General features: G+C 57.8%; 1 protein-coding gene across 1 annotated transcript; it reads left to right on the forward strand.

Moving 5' to 3' along the window:
• Window positions 1-5354: 5354 nt before the first annotated feature.
• On the forward strand, window positions 5355-9195 carry LOC130514017 (holocytochrome c-type synthase). Its single transcript, XM_057013370.1, is given in 8 exon segments — window positions 5355-5590; window positions 6171-6282; window positions 6351-6377; window positions 6380-6483; window positions 6553-6701; window positions 7840-7959; window positions 8683-8769; window positions 8856-9195. Coding segments are annotated over 7 exon segments (792 nt in total). The 5' UTR covers window positions 5355-5590; window positions 6171-6176; the 3' UTR covers window positions 9055-9195.
• The last annotated feature ends 12802 nt before the right edge of the window (window positions 9196-21997 follow it).

The raw sequence follows: 21997 nt of genomic DNA on the forward strand, positions 1-21997 counted from the left end.
ACGCCTGGCGGCGGACACCGGTCCGACAGGCGGCGTTTGGAAATTATTATTAAAAATAATAAACAAATAATAAATAAATAAAACAACGCAAACATGAAACCTCCAGCCAGCCGTCAGCTTTCTGTGGCACGCGTTAAAGGCTTCTGCACTAACCCTAACCCGGGTCCAGCAGGGAGGCAAGGTCAAAGGTCACGGGTGCTGTGAGGGGTGGAGTCTGCCCGTTGACCCCATGTAGTGACGTCACGCTGTTGACCCACATCAGATGGGGTCCAGCTCATCCATCCATCCATCCATCATCCATCCATCATCCATCCATCCATCCATCCATCCACCCATCCATCCATCCATCCATCCATCCATCCATCATCCATCCATCATCATCATCATCCATCCATCACCATCCATCATCCATCCATCCATCCATCCATCATCCCCCATCATCCATCCATCCATCCTCCATCCATCCATCCATCCATCCATCCATCATCCACCATCATCCACCCCTCATCCTCATCCATCCATCCATCCATCCATCCATCCACCCATCCATCCATCATCCACCCATCATCCATCATCCATCCATCCATCCATCATCCATCCATCATCCATCCATCCATCCATCCATCCACCCATCCATCCTCCCACCCCCCCCCCATCATCCATCATCCATCATCCATCCATCATCCATCCATCCATCCACCATTCATCCATCATCCCCCCCATCATCCATCCATCCATCATCCATCATCATCCATCCACCATCCATCATCCATCCATCCATCCATCCATCCATCATCCACCATCCATCATCCATCCATCCATCATCCATCCATCATCCATCCATCCATCCATCCATCCATCCACCCTCCATCCATCCATCCACCCATCCCCACCCATCCATCCATCATCCATCATCCATCCATCCATCATCCACCCATCCATCCATCATCCATCCATCCATCCATCCTCCATCCATCCATCCATCATCCATCCATCATCCATCCATCATCCATCCACCCATCATCCATCCATCCATCCATCCATCCATCCATCATCCATCCATCCATCATCCATCCATCCATCCATCCATCCCCCTCCATCCCTCCATCCATCCACCCACTCCATCCATCCATCATCCATCCATCCATCCATCCATCCATCCACCATCCATCCATCATCCTCCACCCATCATCCATCCATCATCCATCCATCATCCATCCATCCATCCACCATCCATCCATCATCCATCCATCCATCCATCCATCATCCACCCATCATCCATCCATCCATCCATCACCATCATCCACCCATCATCCATCATCCATCCATCCACCATCATCCATCCATCCATCATCCACCCATCATCCATCCTCCATCCATCATCCACCCATCATCCATCATCCATCCATCCACCATCATCCATCATCCATCCATCCATCCATCCATCCATCATCCTCCATCCACCCATCATCCCCCCACCCATCCATCCTCCACCCACCCATCCATCCATCATCCATCCCCCACCATCCCCATCCATCCATCCATCATCCATCCATCCATCCATCCATCCATCCATCATCCACCCATCCATCCATCATCCATCCATCCATCCATCCATCCATCCATCCATCATCCATCCATCATCCATCCATCATCCATCCACCCATCCATCCATCCATCCATCCATCCTCCATCCATCCATCATCCATCCATCCATCATCCATCCATCCATCATCCCCCCCCATCCCTCCATCCATCCACCCACCCACCCACCCATCCATCTCCATCCATCCATCCATCCATCATCCACCCCTCCATCCATCATCCCCACCCATCATCCATCCTCATCCATCCATCATCCATCCATCCATCCATCCATCCATCATCCACCCATCATCCATCCATCCATCCATCATCCTACCATCAGCATCATCCATCCATCCACCATCATCCATCCATCCATCCATCCATCCATCCATCATCCATCCATCCACCCATGCATCCATCCATCATCCATCATCCACCCACCCACCGCCAGATCCACCCACCCAACCCAGTCACATCCAGCCATCCAGCCATCCACCCATCATCCATCCATCCAGCCATCCATCCAGCATCACCATCCATCCATCCACCCCTCACACCCCCCACCCACCCATCCATCCATCCATCCAGTCCATCCACCCATCAGCCATCCATCCAGCCCATCCAATCAGCCATCCATCCAGCCCTCAGTCCACCCACCCATCCATCATCCACCCACCCATCCATCATCCACCCACACCCAGCCAGATCCCTCCAATCCATCCAGCAATCCATCCATCCATCCATCCATCCATCATCCACCCATCCACCCCACCCAAATCCATCCAGCCATCATCCCAGCCAGCCATCATCCACCCACCACCCACCCATCCACCCCCAGCCCATCCACCCACCCACCCACCATCCATCCTCCCATCCAGCACCCAATCCCAGCCACCCATCCCTCCCTCCCATCCAGCACCACCGATCCATCCAGCCATCCACCAGCAGCCACCAGCCACCCACCCAGCAGCCACCCACCATCCATCCAGCCATCCAGCCAGCAAGCATCATCCATCCATCCAACCCTCATCATCCATCCACCCACCCACCCATCCATCATCCATCATCCACCCCCCACCCATCCATCCATCCATCCATCCATCCATCAGCCACCCACCAGCCACCCACCCATCCACCCAGCCAACCAACCACCCACCCAGCCACCCACCATCCACCACCCAACCACAACCACCCAGCCATCCAGCCAGCCATCCATCATCCATCAATCCACCCAACCCATCCAGCCATCCACCCACCCAGCCACCCATCCACCCAGCCATCCAGCATCCATCAGCCACCATCCATCCACCCCAACCAGCCACGCACCCACCCACCACCCAGCCACCCATCCACCCACCCCCCACCCATCCACCCACCCAGCCACCCATCCAACCAACCACCACCCACCCACCCATCCACCCTCCACCGATCCATCCAGCCATCCATCCATCATCCACCCACCCACCCACCCAGCCACCCACCCAGCCAACCACCACCCCCCATCCATCATCCAACCCCACCCACCCATCCAGCCCAGCCACCCACCAAGCCACCCAGACACCTCCATCCACCCCACCCAACCAACCACCCCATCCATCCAGCCATCCATCCACCCACCCACCCATCCAGCCAGCCATGCCAGCCACCACCCACCCATCCATCCAGCCACCCACCCAGCCACCATCCACCCCGCCAGCACAGCCATCCAGCCAGCACCCACCCATCCAGCCACCCACCCACCCATCCAACCATCCACCCACCCATCCACCATCCATCCACCCATCCACCCATCCACCCACCCATCCACCCATCCACCCACCCATCCACCCATCCAACCAACCACCATCCACCCACCCATCCATCCTCCATCCATCCTCAGCCACCCACCGATCCATCCATCCATCCATCCACCCACCGAGCCATCCATCCATCCATCATCCACCCACCCACCCATCCAGCCATCCACCCCCCCAGCCAGCACCCCACCCACTCCACCCACCCATCCAGCCCACCCACCAGCCACCCATCCACCCAGCCACCCACCCATCCACCCCACCCCCAACCCCACCCACCCATACACCCATCCACCCACCACCACCCAGCCACCCAGATCCAACCCACCCATCCACCCATCCACCCTCCACCCACCCACCCACCACCCACCCACCACCCATGCCACCATCCACCCACCAACCCAGCCATCCACCCATCCACCCATCCAGCCATCCATCCAGCCAGCATCCACCCCACCCAACCATCCACCCAGCCACCCATCCAACACATCACCCATCCACCCACACCCATCCACCACCCAAGCCACCATCCACCATCCACCCACCCACCCATCCATCCACCCATCCACCCATCATCCATCCATCCATCCATCATCCACCCACCCATCCACCACCCATCCACCCATCCACCCATCCACCCACCCATCCATCCATCTGGCTCCGGTGGCTCCTGCATGTGTGGCCCTCCTAAACCGCCGGCAGCAGGATGTGAGCGCACATCTTTGAGCGGCAGCGGCGCTGAAGAGAGACGCTCTTGTTTGCCGGCCAGGCGTCGGGCCCGGGCCCTGGCCCCCGAGGCTGCAGACAGCCTCCACACAGACCTCCATTGTTGGCCACTGTGATAAATCAGCCTTGTTGTTCTCTTTCTGCTGCACCAACCAGATGTTTGTAGGTTCTCACAGAGGAGACCTGAAGGAAGGAGACGTGTTCCCTCGCACGGCCGCTGCTGAAAAGTGATCAATCACTTCCCCGCAGAATGAGATCTCCTCAACACAGTGCAGACCTCAGGGATTGAAAGATTACCCTCACCAGCTGATAAAGAGATCCATCAGAAGAAAGAATGTGAAACTGAACTGTTCCTGGAAAAAGGAATGAAAGAGAAGATAAGAAGTAACTAGTGATGGTTCCAGATAAGTGAGCTGATAAGCAGGCGGGAAATTCCTTCCCCGCCTGCCTTCTGCCTCTGTTTCTTCTTGAAACTGCTGCAGGATGAAACCAAAGGTCTGAGTCTGGAGGAGACCCAGAGCCAGACACCATCGGTCCACCTCCCTCCATCATGTCTGTGTCGGAATCCAACGTGATCCCCACACGTTTGAACATTGGGACAGCAGCGCTCAGCCTGTGATGGGGGTCGCTGATGCTCAGGAAACACACGCTGTAAATACTTCCTGTTTTGAACTGGGCCGTTTCCTCTGGAGTTTCCTGCCAACCCTGTCTGGGCCTGACTGGATTCCAACTGGGTTTGTCCTGGTTTCTCTTTGGTTTGCTTCAACCCTCCAGTGATGACATCACTTCTGATTTGAAGGTCATGGTTTAAATACGCTTTCAACTTTTAGCTGCAACGAGACACAAGAGCAGACCCGGATGAGCTGAGCGCTGAGTTCTGCTGCGTCAGGTTGGCTTCCCAGCACATGTTCACGCTGTGGTGAGTGTGTGAGGTGAAGATCTGCTCAGTGGTTCAGAGAGGAGTCCGTCGTTCCGCTGGTCCCCACAAACAGGACCCACAGCAGTCTGGGATGGCAGCTGTACCTAGCAAACATTTACACCAACATTTACAACCCATTTCGTGTGACACGCAACATAATCCAAAAACAGTCCTCTTTTAGCTCCCTCTCGTGGACAGTAGGCGCAATTACAAGACGCAGACCGGAAATGTCTTTTTCGTAACCGACTGACGTAATAAGACGCGCCCACATTACAAAACGGTCGGCTCGGGAGGGTCCACCTCCGAGTGGATTCATTACAGCTTTTAAATCAGCTGATTTCAGTCATAAATCTGTTGTTTGGAGCTCGCGCTCTCACCCGAGGACACACGCACGTCCGCTCAACATAGGGTCCTGGTTGGGCCGTTGTTCGGGGACTCTGCGGACCCTCAACCACGGTCCAAATGGTCTCGTCCATGTCAGCGCGATGACGTCTGCGGTGACGTTGCCGGCACGTGTGCGGAGGTGCGCTCGTTCAGGTTGACATTGGCAGCGTTGCTAGCGGAGGTAAGAGCGGGCGTCCGGGCCGGTCCACGTTCGCCCAGACTTCCCGTCCCAACGGGCTCCTGAACGGTTGCAGCGGCCAAGGAAGAGAGCGGACGGGAATTCTGGGCCGTGCCGCTTCACGTTAGCGTTAGCATTAGCACAGCGCCAGGGCTACACCGATGTAGCTCTGCTAGCGCTGGCTAACTTCCACAGCAGCTAACCTCTATTTAAGTCCACGAAGTTTATGTAGATGTTTAAACTCCCGCAGACTAGAACTAATGACGGGGCGATCAGAGAGAACCTGGGCGGGCTAATAGCCACCCCTTCATTAGCGTGACACCAGTAATTAGCACAAGTTCTTTACTTACGTCAGCCTTTGCTGGCGGGGATGAGGGTGATGAAGAGGTCCGTAAGTGGAGCCAACTGCTTCAGCCGTGTATTTTATTGTCGAGGGGGGGTTAGGAAGCAGAATCAGGTGTTTATTGGAGACACCAAGCTGGGACCTTCACAGGCGGGTCCGGTCCGGGTCAGCCTCCGGGTCGGGCCCGTCCGGTCCGGAGCTGTGAGGGCTCTTCTAAGCTGTGTGCTTCCCTCTCTGCAGGTCAGGATGGGAGCGTCTTCTTCAGCTGCTGCCCCAGCCGTCCGGGCGGAGGCCACCGTAGATGCCCCCCCCCAGGGCTGCCCCATGCACCAGCACCCACAGCCCGTCACAGGTAGTGCTGGTTGGCGTGCACGTGCTGACGGCCCGGTGCTCCTCTAAACCTCCTCTTGTCTTTCTCAGCGGCTCCACCTCCAGAGTGTCCCATGCACCGGCACCAGCAGGTCCGGCCCACCAGGACCGGGCCTACGAGTTTGTGGAGTGTCCCATGAAGGCTGCCAGGAACGGGCAGAGCGACATCGACCCAACCAATATGGTACCGACACGTGGAGTCTGTCTGTGTCTGCTCCAGCTGACTCATGTGCTGTTCACCTGTGGACTCTAGATGCCTCCTCCGAACCAGGTCCCGGCTCAGGACCAGCCTTTCCCCCTGTCTGTTGTCAGAGAGGAGTCCAATATTCCCCGCTTCAACGAGGACAAGAAATGGGTTTACCCTTCAGAGCAGATGTTCTGGAACGCCATGCTGAGGAAAGGGTGAGTCCACAGTGCTGCTGCGTCCTTGGTGAGAACGTGCAGTTTCTCCGGGCAGGAGCATCTGCTGGAGCTCCAGGCAGGAACATCTGCTGGAGCTCCAGGCAGGAGCATCTGCTGGAGCTCCAGGCAGGAGCATCTGCCTGGAGCTCCAGGCAGGAACATCTGCAGGAGCTCCAGGCAGGAGCATCTGCTGGAGCATCTGCCGGAGCTCCAGGCAGGAACATCTGCTGGAGCTCCAGGCAGGAACATCTGCTGGAGCTCCAGGCAGGAGCATCTGCTGGAGCTCCGGGCTGGAGCATCTGCTGGAGCTCCAGCAGGAACATCTGCTGGAGCATCTGCCGGAGCTCCAGGCAGGAACATCTGCTGGAGCATCTGCCGGAGCTCCAGGCAGGAACATCTGCTGGAGCATCTGCCGGAGCTCCAGGCAGGAACATCTGCTGGAGCATCTGCTGGAGCTCCAGGCAGGAGCATCTGCTGGAACATCTGCCCGAGCTCCAGCATGTGAAAGAACATGCGACTGCACCGCAACAACAAGAACAAGACCGAAGACTCTGTCACATGACCCACAGCCTCATCTGTGAGCTGAGCTGGGCCCTGACTGGGCCCTGACTGGGCCCTGACTGGGCCCTGACTGGGCCCTGACTGGGCCCTGACTGGTCCCTGACTGGACCCTGACTGGGCCCTGACTGGTCCCTGACTGGACCCTGACTGGGCCCTGACTGGACCCTGACTGGGCCCTGACTGGGCCCTGACTGGGCCCTGACTGGTCCCTGACTGGACCCTGACTGGGCCCTGACTGGTCCCTGACTGGGCCCTGACTGGGCCCTGACTGGACCCTGATGGGCCCTGACTGGACCCTGAGTGGCCCTGACTGGGCCCTGACTGGACCCTGACTGGGCCCTGACTGGACCCTGACTGGACCCTGACTGCAGTTTTGCCCCAAACTGACTGAGTAGAAAAGGTGACCCATCAGTGACCTCTAGAGGTTGGATAGAAGGTCAAAGGTCATTGTGGACGAACCAAAACGAACAACATACAAGCGTGAATGTGACTTGACTCTGTGTACGGAGGTGACGGCCCAGGTGGGCCTGCTGCCCCGGTCCTGCCCCCGTTGAGCGATGGTGCCTCTGTGCTGCAGGTGGCGCTGGCGTGACGACGACCTGACCGCTCCAGACATGTCCAACATCATTAAAATCCACAACAACAACAACGAGCAGGCGTGGCAGGAGATCCTCAAGTGGGAGGCCATGCACGCCAGGTAAGGCCATGCACGCCAGGTAAGGCCATGCACGCCAGGTAGGGCCAAGCACGCCAGGTAGGGCCATGCACGCCAGGTAGGGCCATGCACGCCAGGTAGGGCCGTGCACGCCAGGTAGGGCCGTGCACGCCAGGTAGGCCCGTGCACGCCAGGTAGGGCCATGCACGCCAGGTAGGCCATGCACGCCAGGTAGGGCCATGCACACGCCAGGTAAGGCCATGCACGCCAGGTAGGGCCATGCACGCCAGGTAGGGCCATGCACGCCAGGTAGGGCCATGCACGCCAGGTAGGGCCATGCACGCCAGGTAGGGCCATGCACGCCAGGTAGGCGCTGCCTGTGGGCCCAGCGGATCTGCTCTGGGGTGTTAGCGGGCCCAGCGGATCTGCTCTGGGGTGTTAGCGGGCCTAGCGGTTCTGCTCTGGGGTGTTAGCGGGCCCAGCGGATCTGCTCTGGGGTGTTAGCGGGCCAGCGGATCTGCTCTGGGGTGTTAGCGGGCCCAGCGGATCTGCTCGGGGGTGTTAGCGGGCCCAGCGGCTCTGCTCTGGGGTGTTAGCGGGCCCAGCGGATCTGCTCTGGGGTGTTAGCGGGCCCAGGGCCCAGCGGATCTGCTCTGGGGTGTTAGCGGGCCCAGCGGATCTGCTCGGGGGTGTTAGCGGGCCCAGCGGATCTGCTCGGGGGTGTTAGCGTCTTTATTTACCCCTTTTCCCCACGTGGTCCTGCAGAGAATGTCCCTGTGGTCCCACCCTGAAGAGGTTCGGTGGCAAGGCTAAGGAGTACTCGCCCCGGGCTCGGGTCCGCCACTGGATGGGGTGAGCTGGCCACGCTACGGACGCACCTGTGACTCACCTGTGGGTTGCAGCTCCATCCTAATTGCTGTGATGCTCCCTCTCCGTAGTTACGAGCTGCCTTTCGACCGCCACGACTGGATCATCGACCGCTGCGGGACGGAGGTGCGATACGTCATCGACTACTACGATGGGGAGATCGACAAGGACACGTACCGCTTCTCCATCCTGGACGTGCGTCCCGCCTTTGATTCTTTGGGGGCCGTCTGGGACCGCATGAAGGTGGCCTGGTGGCGCTGGACCTCCTGAAGACAGAGGAGACGTGCACGTTGATGAGACATGCACATAAGGACAGAGAGGACCAGGACTTCCTGAGTGGACGGGTCAAAAACCTTGTATAGAAAAAGACTCCTAAAATAAAAGGGATTAAAAGCCCTCCTCACTTTAAAAGGGTTGATGTGTGTGGGCCAGCGTTGCTCTCCAGTGTGTGTGTGTGTGTGTGCGCTGTGTCTGTTGGCCTGTAAATTAAATTATCAATAAAATAAAACAACACCATTAAAAGTGAAACCAGGTTGTTTTTAAATTGTGACCCAGTTTCCAAACTTAACACATTAACATTTCCGTTTTAAATTGATGACGTTTGGTGTAGTTCCACAGGGGGCCGCGCGGGAGCGCTGTTGCCACTGGCAGCGTCCCAACGAGCTTCAGCCAAACCTGAGACCATCCATTGGATTTACCCTCAGTCAACATGACCCAGGCGTGCGCGCGCGCGCGTGTACGTGTGCCTGACTGTGCTTGTCCGTGTGTGAGTGTGTCTGTGTGTTGTGTGTGAGCCTGTGTGTGAGCGTGTCTGTGTGTGTCTCTGTGTGAGTGTGTCTGTGTTGTGTGTGTGTGAGCCTGTGTGTGAGCGTGTCTGTGTGTTGTGTGTGTGTGTGTGAGCCTGTGTGTGTGAGCGTGTCTGTGTTGTTGTGTGTGTGTCTGTGTGTTGTGTGTGTGTGTGAGCCTGTGTGTGTGTGTGTGTGTCTGTGTGAGCGTGTCTGTGTGTTGTGTCTGTGTGAGCGTGTCTGTGTGTTGTGTGTGTGTGTGAGCGTGTCTGTGTGTTGTGTGTGAACCTGTGTGTGAGCGTGTCTGTGTGTTGTGTGTGTACCTACGTGCGTGTGTGCATGCGTGTGTGTACCTACGTGCGTGTGTGCATGCGTGTGTGTACCTACGTGTGTGTGTGTACCTACGTGCGTGTGTGCATGCGTGTGTGTACCTACGTGCGTGTGTGCACCTATGTGCGTGTGTGTACCTACGTGCGTGTGTGTACCTACGTGCGTGTGTACCTACGTGCGTGCACGCTGGTGCGCAGCAGCTCCACAAGGTCTCAGCCTGAGGCTTCCTGCAGGCAGCTGAATAGCAACAGTAGCAGCGTCGGACCAGCGGGAGTCACCTGTGTCTCTGCAGCTGTATCCAGGCTCCTGCTGGGCTGTAGTAGCACCAGTAGCAGCGTCGGACCAGCGGGAGTCACCTGTGTCTCTGCAGCTGTATCCAGGCTCCTGCTGGGCTGTAGTAGCACCAGTAGCAGCGTCGGACCAGCGGGAGTCACCTGTGTCTCTGCAGCTGTATCCAGCCTCCTGCTGGGCTGTAGTAGCACCAGTAGCAGCGTCGGACCAGCGGGAGTCACCTGTGTCTCTGCAGCTGTATCCAGGCTTCTGCTGGGCTGTAGTAGCACCAGTAGCAGCGTCGGACCAGCGGGAGTCACCTGTGTCTCTGCAGCTGTATCCAGCCTCCTGCTGGGCTGTAGTAGCACCAGTAGCAGCGTCGGACCAGCGGGAGTCACCTGTGTCTCTGCAGCTGTATCCAGGCTCCTGCTGGGCTGTAGTAGCACCAGTAGCAGCGTCGGACCAGCGGGAGTCACCTGTGTCTCTGCAGCTGTATCCAGGCTCCTGCTGGGCTGTAGTAGCACCAGTAGCAGCAGTCGGACCAGCGGGAGTCACCTGTGTCTCTGCAGCTGTATCCAGCCTCCTGCTGGGCTGTAGTAGCACCAGTAGCAGCGTCGACCAGCGACCAGCGGGAGTCACCTGTGTCTCTGCAGCTGTATCCAGGCTCCTGCTGGGCGTAGTAGCACCAGTAGCAGCGTCGGACCAGCGGGAGTCACCTGTGTCTCTGCAGCTGTATCCAGGCTCCTGCTGGGCTGTAGTAGCACCAGTAGCAGCGTCGGACCAGCGGGAGTCACCTGTGTCTCTGCAGCTGTATCCAGGCTCCTGCTGGGCTGTAGTAGCACCAGTAGCAGCGTCGGACCAGCGGGAGTCACCTGTGTCTCTGCAGCTGTATCCAGGCTCCTGCTGGGCTGTAGTAGCACCAGTAGCAGCGTCGGACCAGCGGGAGTCACCTGTGTCTCTGCAGCTGTATCCAGGCTCCTGCTGGGCTGTAGTAGCACCAGTAGCAGCGTCGGACCAGCGGGAGTCACCTGTGTCTCTGCAGCTGTAGATCCCTGTGACCTGTCAGTCAGAATGGTTGACAGTCCCGGTGGGTTTGGGTGTCCTGTCCTCCACCAGAGAAGGGGGAGAACCACACGTGTTCCCTTGGATGTGTTGCACTGCCTGAAGAACACTGGTTCTGACATTAGCTTCCACGTTAGCTAGCCTAGCCTCTGATCTTTGAGACTCCTGGACAGGGACAGATGAGAGCCGGACCTGGACCGCGGGGACGGTCAACAAAGGACCTGGGAGACAGGACCTGGACAGCAAAGAGTCATCTGGACATTCCGATTCAAATCTGGATCGATGTGTTGCCTGACTGCCTGAAGAACACTGGTTCTGACATTAGCTTCCACGTTAGCTAGCCTAGCCTCTGATCTTTGGAGACTCCTGGACAGGGACAGATGAGAGCCGGACCTGGACCGCGGGGACGGTCAACAAAGGACCTGGGAGACAGGACCTGGACAGCAAAGAGTCATCTGGACATTCCGATTCAAATCTGGATCACAATACTAGTTCCTTCGTGGAACCATCAGTCTCCATGGTTACCAGGTCTGGAGCCAGGAACTCCGCTGGGTACTGCAAAGATGGCATCATGCTTCTCCTGGGCCCAAAAGGCCTTTCCCAGAGCCAGAACCACCTTAATCCACGTTGTTCATCTAATTCTCCCTAACGGATGAAGTTTATCGTCCAGCCTTGAGGCTGTTGCAGCGGCTCGGCCACGATCAGCCGCTAACAGGCTAATGAACGCGCAGCCCTTAAACAGGTGACTCTTGAGCCTACACAGGTGACCCCTGAGCCTACACAGGTGACCCCTGACCCTACACAGGTGACCCCTGAGCCTACACAGGTGACCCCTGAGCCTACACAGTGACCCCTGACCCTACACAGGTGACCCTTGACCCTACACAGGTAACCCCTGACCCTACCAGGTGACCCCTGACCTTAAGCAGGTAAACCCTGACCTTACACAGGTAACCCCTGACCCTACACAGGTGACCCCTGACCTTAAGCAGGTAACCCCTGACCCTGACCATCTGCACTGCAACAGAACACCGAAGCACCGTGATGATCCAAACCTGAGGAGATTTAGAACAGTCCAGTAAAGAATCTTCGTAGATTATGGAGATATTTATGTTGATATAAGGATGTGTGTGTGTGAGGGAGAAGACACAGGTGTGCTGGATTAGACTGGCGAAGAGGGAGAAGACACAGGTGTGCTGGATTAGACTGGCGAAGAGGGAGAAGACACAGGTGTGCTGGATTAGATGGGTGAAGAGGGAGAAGACACAGGTGTGCTGGATTAGACTGGCGAAGAGGGAGAAGACACAGGTGTGCTGGATTAGACTGGCGAAGCAGGAGAAGACACAGGTGTGCTGGATTAGATTGGTGAAGAGGGAGAAGACACAGGTGTGCTGGATTAGATTGGTGAAGAGGGAGAAGACACAGGTGTGCTGGATTAGACTGGCGAAGAGGGAGAAGACACAGGTGTGCTGGATTAGACTGGCGAAGCAGGAGAAGACACAGGTGTGCTGGATTAGATTGGTGAAGAGGAAGAAGACACAGGTGTGCTGGATTAGATTGGCGAAGAGGGAGAAGACACAGGTGTGTGCTGGATTAGACTGGCGAAGAGGGAGAAGACACAGGTGTGCTGGATTAGACTGGCGAGGAGGGAGAAGACACAGGTGGCTGGATTAGATTGGCGAAGAGGGAGAAGACACAGGTGTGCTGGATTAGACTGGCGAGGAGGGAGAAGACACAGGTGTGCTGGATTAGACTGGCGAGGAGGGAGAAGACACAGGTGCTGGATTAGATTGGCGAAGAGGGAGAAGACACAGGTGTGCTGGATTAGATTGGTGAAGAGGGAGAAGACACAGGTGCTGGATTAGACTGGCGAAGAGGGAGAAGACACAGGTGTGCTGGATTAGATTGGTGAAGAGGGAGAAGACACAGGTGTGCTGGATTAGATTGAAGAGGGAGAAGACACAGGTGTGCTGGATTAGACTGGCGAGGAGGGAGAAGACACAGGTGTGCTGGATTAGATTGGCGAGGAGGGAGAAGACACAGGTGTGCTGGATTAGACTGGTGAAGAGGGAGAGAAGACACAGGTGTGCTGGATTAGACTGGTGAGGAGAGAGAAGACACAGGTGTGCTGGATTAGACTGGTGAAGAGGGAGAAGACACAGGTGTGCTGGATTAGACTGGCGAGGAGGGAGAAGACACAGGTGTGCTGGATTAGACTGGCGAAGCGGGAGAAGACACGGTGTGTGCTGGATTAGACTGGTGAAGCGGGAGAAGACACAGGTGTGCTGGATTAGATTGAAGAGGGAGAAGACACAGGTGTGCTGGATTAGACAGGCGAAGCGGGAGAAGACACAGGTGTGCTGCATTAGACTGGTGAAGAGGGAGAAGACACAGGTGTGCTGGATTAGACTGGTGAAGAGGGAGAAGACACAGGTGTGCTGGATTAGACTGGCGAAGAGGGAGAAGACACAGGTGTGCTGCATTAGACTGATGGAGAGGGAGAAGACACAGGTGTGCTGGATTAGACTGATGGAGAGGGAGAGACACAGGTGAAGAGGGAGAAGACACAGGTGTGCTGGATTAGATTGATGGAGAGGGAGAAGACACAGGTGTGCTGGATTAGACTGGCGAAGAGGGAGAAGACACAGGTGTGCTGCATTAGACTGATGGAGAGGGAGAAGACACAGGTGTGCTGCATTAGACTGATGGAGAGGGAGAAGACACAGGTGTGCTGCATTAGACTGATGGAGAGGGAGAAGACACAGGTGTGCTGGATTAGACTGATGGAGAGGGAGAAGACACAGGTGTGCTGGATTAGACTGATGGAGAGGGAGAAGACACAGGTGAAGAGGGAGAAGACACAGGTGTGCTGGATTAGACTGATGGAGAGGAGAAGACAGGTGAAGTGGGAGAAGACACAGGTGAAGAGGGAGAAGACACAGGTGTGCTGGATTAGACTGATGGAGAGGGAGAAGACACAGGTGAGCGGCTCTCCACCCCAGGTGAGCTGTATCAATGACAGCTTGAGTGATAATGACAGATTCCATCATACAGATTTATAAAAGTGTGTGTGTGTGTGTGTGTGTGTGTGTGTGTGTGTGTGTGTGTGTGTGTGTGTGTGTGTTGTGTGTGTGTGTGTGTGTGTGTGTGTGCTGTAAACCTTAGACTCTTAATCCAATGGTGGGTCACCTGATGCATCTGGCTGCAGGTGTTGGCGCACTAGTGCGCGGGGATGCCGGGATATGAGGGGAGGATATTGGAATATAATTTCTTGCTTGGTTATTCATTGTGGAATTCATTAAAATCCAATTTTGGGAGACGGAACTGAAAACAGTCGTGCGTTAATAAGAGATGGAGAACGGAGGAGACGACGGAGCAGAAGATGGAAATCAGCCGACCTGAGGGCATGCTAACAGCTGCATTAGCATCTCAAGCTAAGCTCCACAGCCCCAACGAGCTGCATCAGCTCATGAGCACGTTCACCACAGAAGAAGCATCAAGCTGTGTCCTATAAAACAACTCATGTGGGATGTGTCACACCTGTGGACTCTGCTCCGTGGAGGTGCTCTTCTGAACAACTGTTGATGATTAAGCAGGCTTTAATGACAGGAACTGTCCACAACTGGAGCAGGAGTTCCAGATGTTGAACATCCCAGCAGATGGAAACACTCCCCATCCTGTGGCGTCCCAGCTGAATCCCTCCCAGGCTGGTTTGGATCCGAGATCAGATCCAGGAGCGCTTCAGGACCTGTCGAGGACCGTCTCCTGCCTGAGAGTGCAGAACACCCGCTCCACCGCTAGAGGGCGCTGCCTCACCGTTTACAGCCCGGGGGTGATGAGGAGCGTTCTGTTTCATTGTTCTCGACGTTCTGTGACTGACAGCTTGGTTTCTCCAACGGAACAAACATCAGCGTGATGAACAAGAGTCCAACACAATTATTGGTGTTGGTGTGTGTGTGTGCGCATGTGTGTGCGCATGTGTGTGCGCCTGTGTGTGCGCCTGTGTGTGCGCGTGCGTTTCCCCATACAGGAGCGGTCCAGGGAGGTCAGCTGTTAGCACAGCTAGCATGCAGAGGGGCTACACACCTGCTGCCTCCGTTCTGGCACGCCCACGCAGTGACCATGGCAACGCCTGTGTGTCCGCAGCAACAATAAGACAGAAGAGTGACATCAATCAGGCTCGGCGCTGACGCTCAACGACACATGGTTCCTGGTGCCCCGCCGAGGCTAAAGAGGAACCTTTTCTCTGCACCGCTGGAAGGAGCCTGATAAACGGGTCCTAATCCTGCGTTTAGGCTTCAGGCGAGTCCACGGCCGGAGCACAGATGGACTCTTGGGTTATTTGGGTTATTAGCCGAGACCCTGTTCAGAGGGGGGGGGCACCTGGGCGGGAGGGGCACCTGGGTGGGAGGGGGGCACCTGGGCGGGAGGGGGGCACCTTCCCCAACCCATGGTTGTTACCGTACGTGTGGCTGAGAGAAGCTGCGGTTCAAAGCGTTTAGCTGGAACTTCCTTTAATCTCCCCTCTGATTGTTGATCAGACCAACAGAGGCGCCGTTCTCAGGTCTTAGTGTCCATCGTCCTGGAGACGCCACAGAAGACGCATCCTGGCGCCTGGCTCCTGTCCTGGCTCCGTCCTGGCTCCTGTCACCTGGCTCCTGTCACCTGGCTCCTGTCACCTGGCTCCTGTCACCTGGCTCCTGTCCCCTGGCTCCTGGCGCCTGGCTCCTGTCCTGGCTCCTGTCCTCTGGCTCCTGTCCTGGCTCCGCCTCTTTTCTTGACGGATGTTCTGCTTCCTGTCCCCCGTCCCGGGACCTCGTCTTCTGTCCATCACAGCCAGCCTGTGCCCCACATCAACCCTTTGTGTTTATTCACAGACATCAGAGCTCATCTTCTCCTCCGTGGCCCCCCCACACCTGGACCTCTGTCCCCCACCGCTCCTGGACCTCTGTCCTCACCGCTCCTGGACCTCTGCCCCCCCACGCCTGGACCTCTGCCCCCCACCGCTCCTGGACCTCTGCCCCCCCACACCTGGACCTCTGTCCTCGCCGCTCCTGGACCTCTGCCCCCCCACGCCTGGACCTCTGCCCCCCACCGCTCCTGGACCTCTAACCCCCCCACACCTGGACCTCTGCCCCCCAAACGCCTGGACCTCTGTCCTCACCGCTCCTGGACCTCTGCCCCCCCACGCCTGGACCTCTGCCCCACCGCGCTCTGGACCTCTGCCCCCCCACGCCTGGACCTCTGCCCCCCCACGCCTGGACCTCTGTCCTCGCCGCTCCTGGACCTCTGTCCTCGCCGCACCTGGACCTCTGCCCCCCCACTCCTGGACCTCTGCCCCCCCACTCCTGGACCTCTGTCCCCCCGCTCCTGGATCTCTGCCCCCCCACGCCTGGATTTCTGCCCCCGCCGCTCCTGGACCTCTGTCCCCCCACGCCTGGACCTCTGTCCCCCCATGCCTGGACTTCTGCCCCCCCCGCTCCTGGACCTCTGTCCCCCCACGCCTGGACCTCTGCCCCCGCCGCTCCTGGACCTCTGCCCCCCCACACCTGGACCTCTGTCCCCCCACGCCTGTCCCCTCACTCCTGGACCTCTGTCCCCCCATGCCTGGACCTCTGTCCTCGCCGTGCCTGGACCTCTGCCCCCCCACGCCTGGACCTCTGTCACCCCCCACGCCTGGACCTCTGTCCCCCCACGCCTGGACCTCTGTCCCCCACCGCCGCTCCTGACCCTCTGTCCTCGCCGCTCCTGGACCTCTGTCCCCCCACGCCACGCCTGGACCTCTGTCCTCGCCGCTCCTGGACCTCTGTCCCCCCACGCCTGGACCTCTGTCACCCCCCACCCCCCACGCCGGACCTCTGCCCCCCCACACCTGGACCTCTGTCCCCCACGCCTGTCCCCTCACTCCTGGACCTCTGTCCCCCCATGCCTGGACCTCTGTCCTCGCCGTGCCTGGACCTCTGCCCCCCCACGCCTGGACCTCTGTCACCCCCCCCCACGCTGGACCTCTGTCCCCCCACGCCTGGACCTCTGTCCCCCCACGCCGCTCCTGGACCTCTGTCCTCGCCGCTCCTGGACCTCTGTCCCCCCACGCCACGCCTGGACCTCTGTCCTCGCCGCTCCTGGACCTCTGTCCCCCCACGCCTGGACCTCTGTCACCCCCCACGCCTGGACCTCTGTCACCCCCCACGCCTGGACCTCTGTCCCCCACACGCCGCTCCTGGACCTCTGCCCCCCCGCCACGCCTGGACCTCTGTCCTCGCCGCTCCTGGACCTCTGTCCCCCCACGCCTGGACCTCTGCCCCCCCCCACGCCTGGACCTCTGCCCCCCCGCCCCACGCCTGGACCTCTGTTCCCTCCCATTAGGTCCAGAGAGGACGGCGTTGTCTCTGCAGGCTGCTGGTCAGCTGGAGCCCATGTCCTGCAGATCAACAGGGATGGAGCCAGCCTCAAACGTCTCAGGAGGAGCTCCCACAGACCAACGGCAGGAAGAGGGCATCAGTTACAGGAGAACCTTTGAAGAACCTTTCACCTGCAGCTCACTTCACTAACCTGACACCTGAAGAGGAACCAGGCCAAACCCACCCACCAGAACCAGAGGGTCTTTCTTCACACCACAGTGTGGGTCGTGTTCTGTGACTTCTCTTCTGCCTTCAGCACCATCCAGCCCAGACTGCTGAGGGCTGAGTCGGAGAACATGCAGATGGATGCTCCCCTTGTTCCTGGATCCAGGACGACCTGACAGGTTGGCCACAGGTTGTGAGACTGGAGGGTCCTGTGTGTTCAGCTGGACAATAAACTGGAGTGGTCCACAAACACCGATGCTGAAGGCCATGAGCAGACTCTAGTTCCTCAGGAGACTCAGGTCCTTCAGTGTCTGCAGCAGGATGCTCCAGATGTTCCACCAGTCTGTCATGGCTAGCACCATCTTCTGTGCTGTGGTGTGCTGGGGAGCAGGCTAAGCTAAGGATGCTAACAGACTCAACAAACTCATCAAAAAGGCAGGTCTGTTGTTGGCTGTAGACTTGATAACTTGGACGAGGTGGTGAGGGACAGGATGGTGTTGAAAACTGCGGACAATCATGGACAGTCCCTCCCACCCCCTCCATAACACAGTGGACAAACTGAGAAGCGGCTCTAGCATCTTCAGCATCTTCAGCAGCTCCAGCAGCTCCAGCATCTTCAGCATCTTCAGCATCTTCAGCGGCTCCAGCATCTTCAGCGGCTCCAGCATCTCCAGCGGCTCCAGCAGCTCCAGCAGCTCCAGCAGCTCCAGCGGCTCCAGCGGCTCCAGCATCTTCCAGCATCTTCAGCATCTTCAGCGGCTCCAGCGGCTCCAGCGGCTCCAGCATCTTCAGCGGCTCCAGCGCTCTCCAGCGGCTCCAGCATCTCCAGCATCTCCAGCATCTCCAGCGGCTCCAGCAGCTCCAGCATCTTCAGCATCTTCAGCAGCTCCAGCAGCTCCAGCAGCTCCAGCATCTTCAGCATCTTCAGCATCTTCAGCGGCTCCAGCGGCTCCAGCGGCTCCAGCAGCTCCAGCATCTTCAGCAGCTCGCAGCTCCAGCAGCTCCAGCAGCTCCAGCAGCTCCAGCAGCTCCAGCAGCTCCAGCATCTTCAGCATCTTCAGCGGCTCCAGCGGCTCAGCGGCTCCAGCGGCTCCAGCAGCTCCAGCATCTTCAGCATCTTCCAGCGCTCCAGCGCTCCAGCGGCTCCAGCGGCTCCAGCAGCTCCAGCAGCTCCAGCATCTTCAGCGGCTTCAGCATCTTCAGCGGCTCCAGCATCTTCAGCGGCTCCAGCATCTTCAGCGGCTTCAGCAGCTCCAGCATCTTCAGCATCTTCAGCGGCTCCAGCAGCTCCAGCAGCTCCAGCAGCTCCAGCATCTTCAGCATCTTCAGCATCTCCAGCGGCTCCACGGCTCCAGCGGCTCCAGCATCTCCAGCAGCTCCAGCATCTTCAGCATCTTCAGCGGCTCCAGCAGCTCAGCAGCTCCAGCGGCTCCAGCAGCTCCAGCAGCTCCAGCATCTTCAGCATCTTCAGCATCTTCAGCGGCTCCAGCGGCTCCAGCATCTCCAGCATCTCCAGCATCTCCAGCGGCTCCAGCAGCTCCAGCATCTTCAGCATCTTCAGCATCTTCAGCGGCTCCAGCAGCTCCAGCGGCTCCCGCGGCTCCAGCAGCTCCAGCAGCTCCAGCATCTTCAGCGGCTTCAGCATCTCAGCAGCTCCAGCATCTTCAGCAGCTCCAGCATCTTCAGCAGCTCCAGCATCTTCAGCATCTTCAGCAGCTCCAGCATCTTCAGCGGCTTCAGCATCTTCAGCAGCTCCAGCGGCTCCAGCATCTTCAGCGGCTCCAGCATCTTCAGCGGCTCCAGCATCTTCAGAGGCTCCAGCATCTCCAGCATCTTCAGCAGCTCCAGCAGCTCCAAGCATCTTCAGCAGCTCCAGCATCTTCAGCAGCTCCAGCATCTTCAGCAGCTCCAGCATCTTCAGCATCTTCAGCAGCTCCAGCGGCTCCAGCAGCTCCAGCGGCTCCAGCGGCTCCAGCGGCTCCAGCAGCTCCAGCAGCTCCAGCGGCTCCAGCATCTTCAGCGGCTTCAGCATCTCAGCAGCTCCAGCATCTTCAGCAGCTCCAGCATCTTCAGCAGCTCCAGCATCTTCAGCATCTCAGCAGCTCCAGCATCTTCAGCGGCTTCAGCATCTTCAGCGGCTCCAGCGGCTCCAGCGGCTCCAGCATCTTCAGCGGCTCCAGCATCTTCAGCGGCTCCAGCATCTTCAGCGGCTCCATCCAGCATCTCCAGCATCTTCAGCAGCTCCAGCAGCTCCAGCATCTTCAGCAGCTCCAGCATCTTCAGCAGCTCCAGCATCTTCAGCATCTTCAGCAGCTCCAGCGGCTCCAGCAGCTCCAGCGGCTCCAGCGGCTCCAGCGGCTCCAGCGGCTCCATCGGCTCCAGCGGCTCCAGCATCTCCAGCATCTTCAGCGGCTCCAGCATCTTCAGCGGCTCCAGCATCTTCAGCGGCTCCAGCGCATCTCCAGCATCTCCAGCATCTTCAGCAGCTCCAGCATCTCCAGCATCTCCAGCAGACTCGCTGCTCTAAGGAACGCGACAGGAAGTCCTTCCTGCCATCAGACTCTATAACTCATCCTAACCCAGCCAATAACAATAATGGGGTAATGTTTATGTTGTCATTTTATTTCTATTGTTATCCTGTATTATGTATTGTAATATGCTAATGCTTATTATATGTGGTGTGTGGGTGTGTGTGTTGTGTGTGTGTGTGTGTGTGTGTGTGTGCTTATAACGTTCTAATCTTATTTGTGTGTATTTATTCTGTTTCTATACTTTGTATCGGCTGCTACTACAGTTCCGTTTCCCTACAGGGATGAATAAAGTCCATCATAATCTTGAAACACACACCTTCATCTTGAGAGCTGGAGACACAAGCAGTTCAATAAAATGCTCTTCTAATTGTTTTGTGAAGTTAAAGCTCCAGACGGGCTCCTCGGAGGTCCGAACGGGCTCCTCGGAGGTCCGAACGGGCTCCTCGGAGGTCCCATCGGGGGGGGGTCCGATCAGGAAGCTGAGGTGTGGTGCAGCCGTTCTGGCTCAGACCACCATGATTGTGAGGGAAACTGCTACTTACAGGAAGATCCAGTCTGCATGCTAACGACACGGCCTGAGGGTGTGTGTGTGCGCGTGTGTGTGCGCGTGTGTGTGCGTGTGCGGTCACTCTCTTGTCAGACCCTGCGGAGCCCTGGACACTGATACCACCTGAAGAACCTTTGATATTTTCTGCTGTGGACCTTCTCTGGAGGCCGGTTGGTGTCAGGTCACATGGTTGAACTTTAGAGATGTTTTTTATTTACACGCTGTTGTTTTGTGTTTAGATGTTCTGGGTGGAAGTTTGGACCCTGCTGGTGTTCCGTGACCTTTGTGGGAGCAACAGGAGGCGGCAGCAGCCGGCCCAGAGGAAAGGTCAGTCCCGTCAGTGTGACTGGGTGGTTCCTGGACCTGGGCAGCAGCCAGCTTCAGCTTCATCACCCTCTGCTCCTCCTCTTCCTCACTGGCTCCGCGTCCCTCCAAGGTTCCGCTTGTCTCCTCCGGGTCACATCAGCCAGGGCTGCAGGAGCAACTTTGGCCTCCTACCTGGGAGCCGTGGAGACCAGACCGGGACACAGTGGGAGCTGTTTGTGTGGACACTGTTTCCATGGCGACCGAGAGGAGCCGGCGCTGTCAGAGGTGCTGTGGAGCGCTAATATCTTCTCCAGCTTCATCTTCATTAGATCACTGCAGTTGGGTTCTGAGCTGGAGCGGATCCCAGCGCTGGGATCAACTGTGGGCTGGATCCCAGCGCTGGGATCAGCTGTGGGCTGGATCCCAGCGCTGGGATCACTGTGGGCTGGATCCCAGCGCTGGGATCAACTGTGGGCTGGATCCCAGCGCTGGGATCAACTGTGGCTGGGATCAACTGTGGCTGAGATCAGCTGTGGGCTGGAAACTGACTCGTCCACGTGGACTCTCTGTCTGTCTGTGTCTCTCCCCTCTCTCTTCCACCCCTGTCTCCCTCCCCTCTGTCTCTCCCTTCTTCTCCCTCCCCGTCTCCCCTCTCTCTCTTCCACCTCTGTCTCCCTCCCCGTCTCTCCCCTCTCTCTCTTCCACCCCTGTCTCCCTCCCCTCTGTCTCCCCCTTCTTTGTCCCTCCCCCTGTCTCTCCCCTCTCTCTTCCACCTCTGTCTCCCTCCCCTCTGTCTCCCCCTTCTTTCTCCCTCCC

Source organism: Takifugu flavidus, chromosome 17 (genome assembly GCF_003711565.1).
Source record: "Takifugu flavidus isolate HTHZ2018 chromosome 17, ASM371156v2, whole genome shotgun sequence".
Taxonomy (NCBI): Eukaryota; Metazoa; Chordata; class Actinopteri; order Tetraodontiformes; family Tetraodontidae; genus Takifugu; species Takifugu flavidus.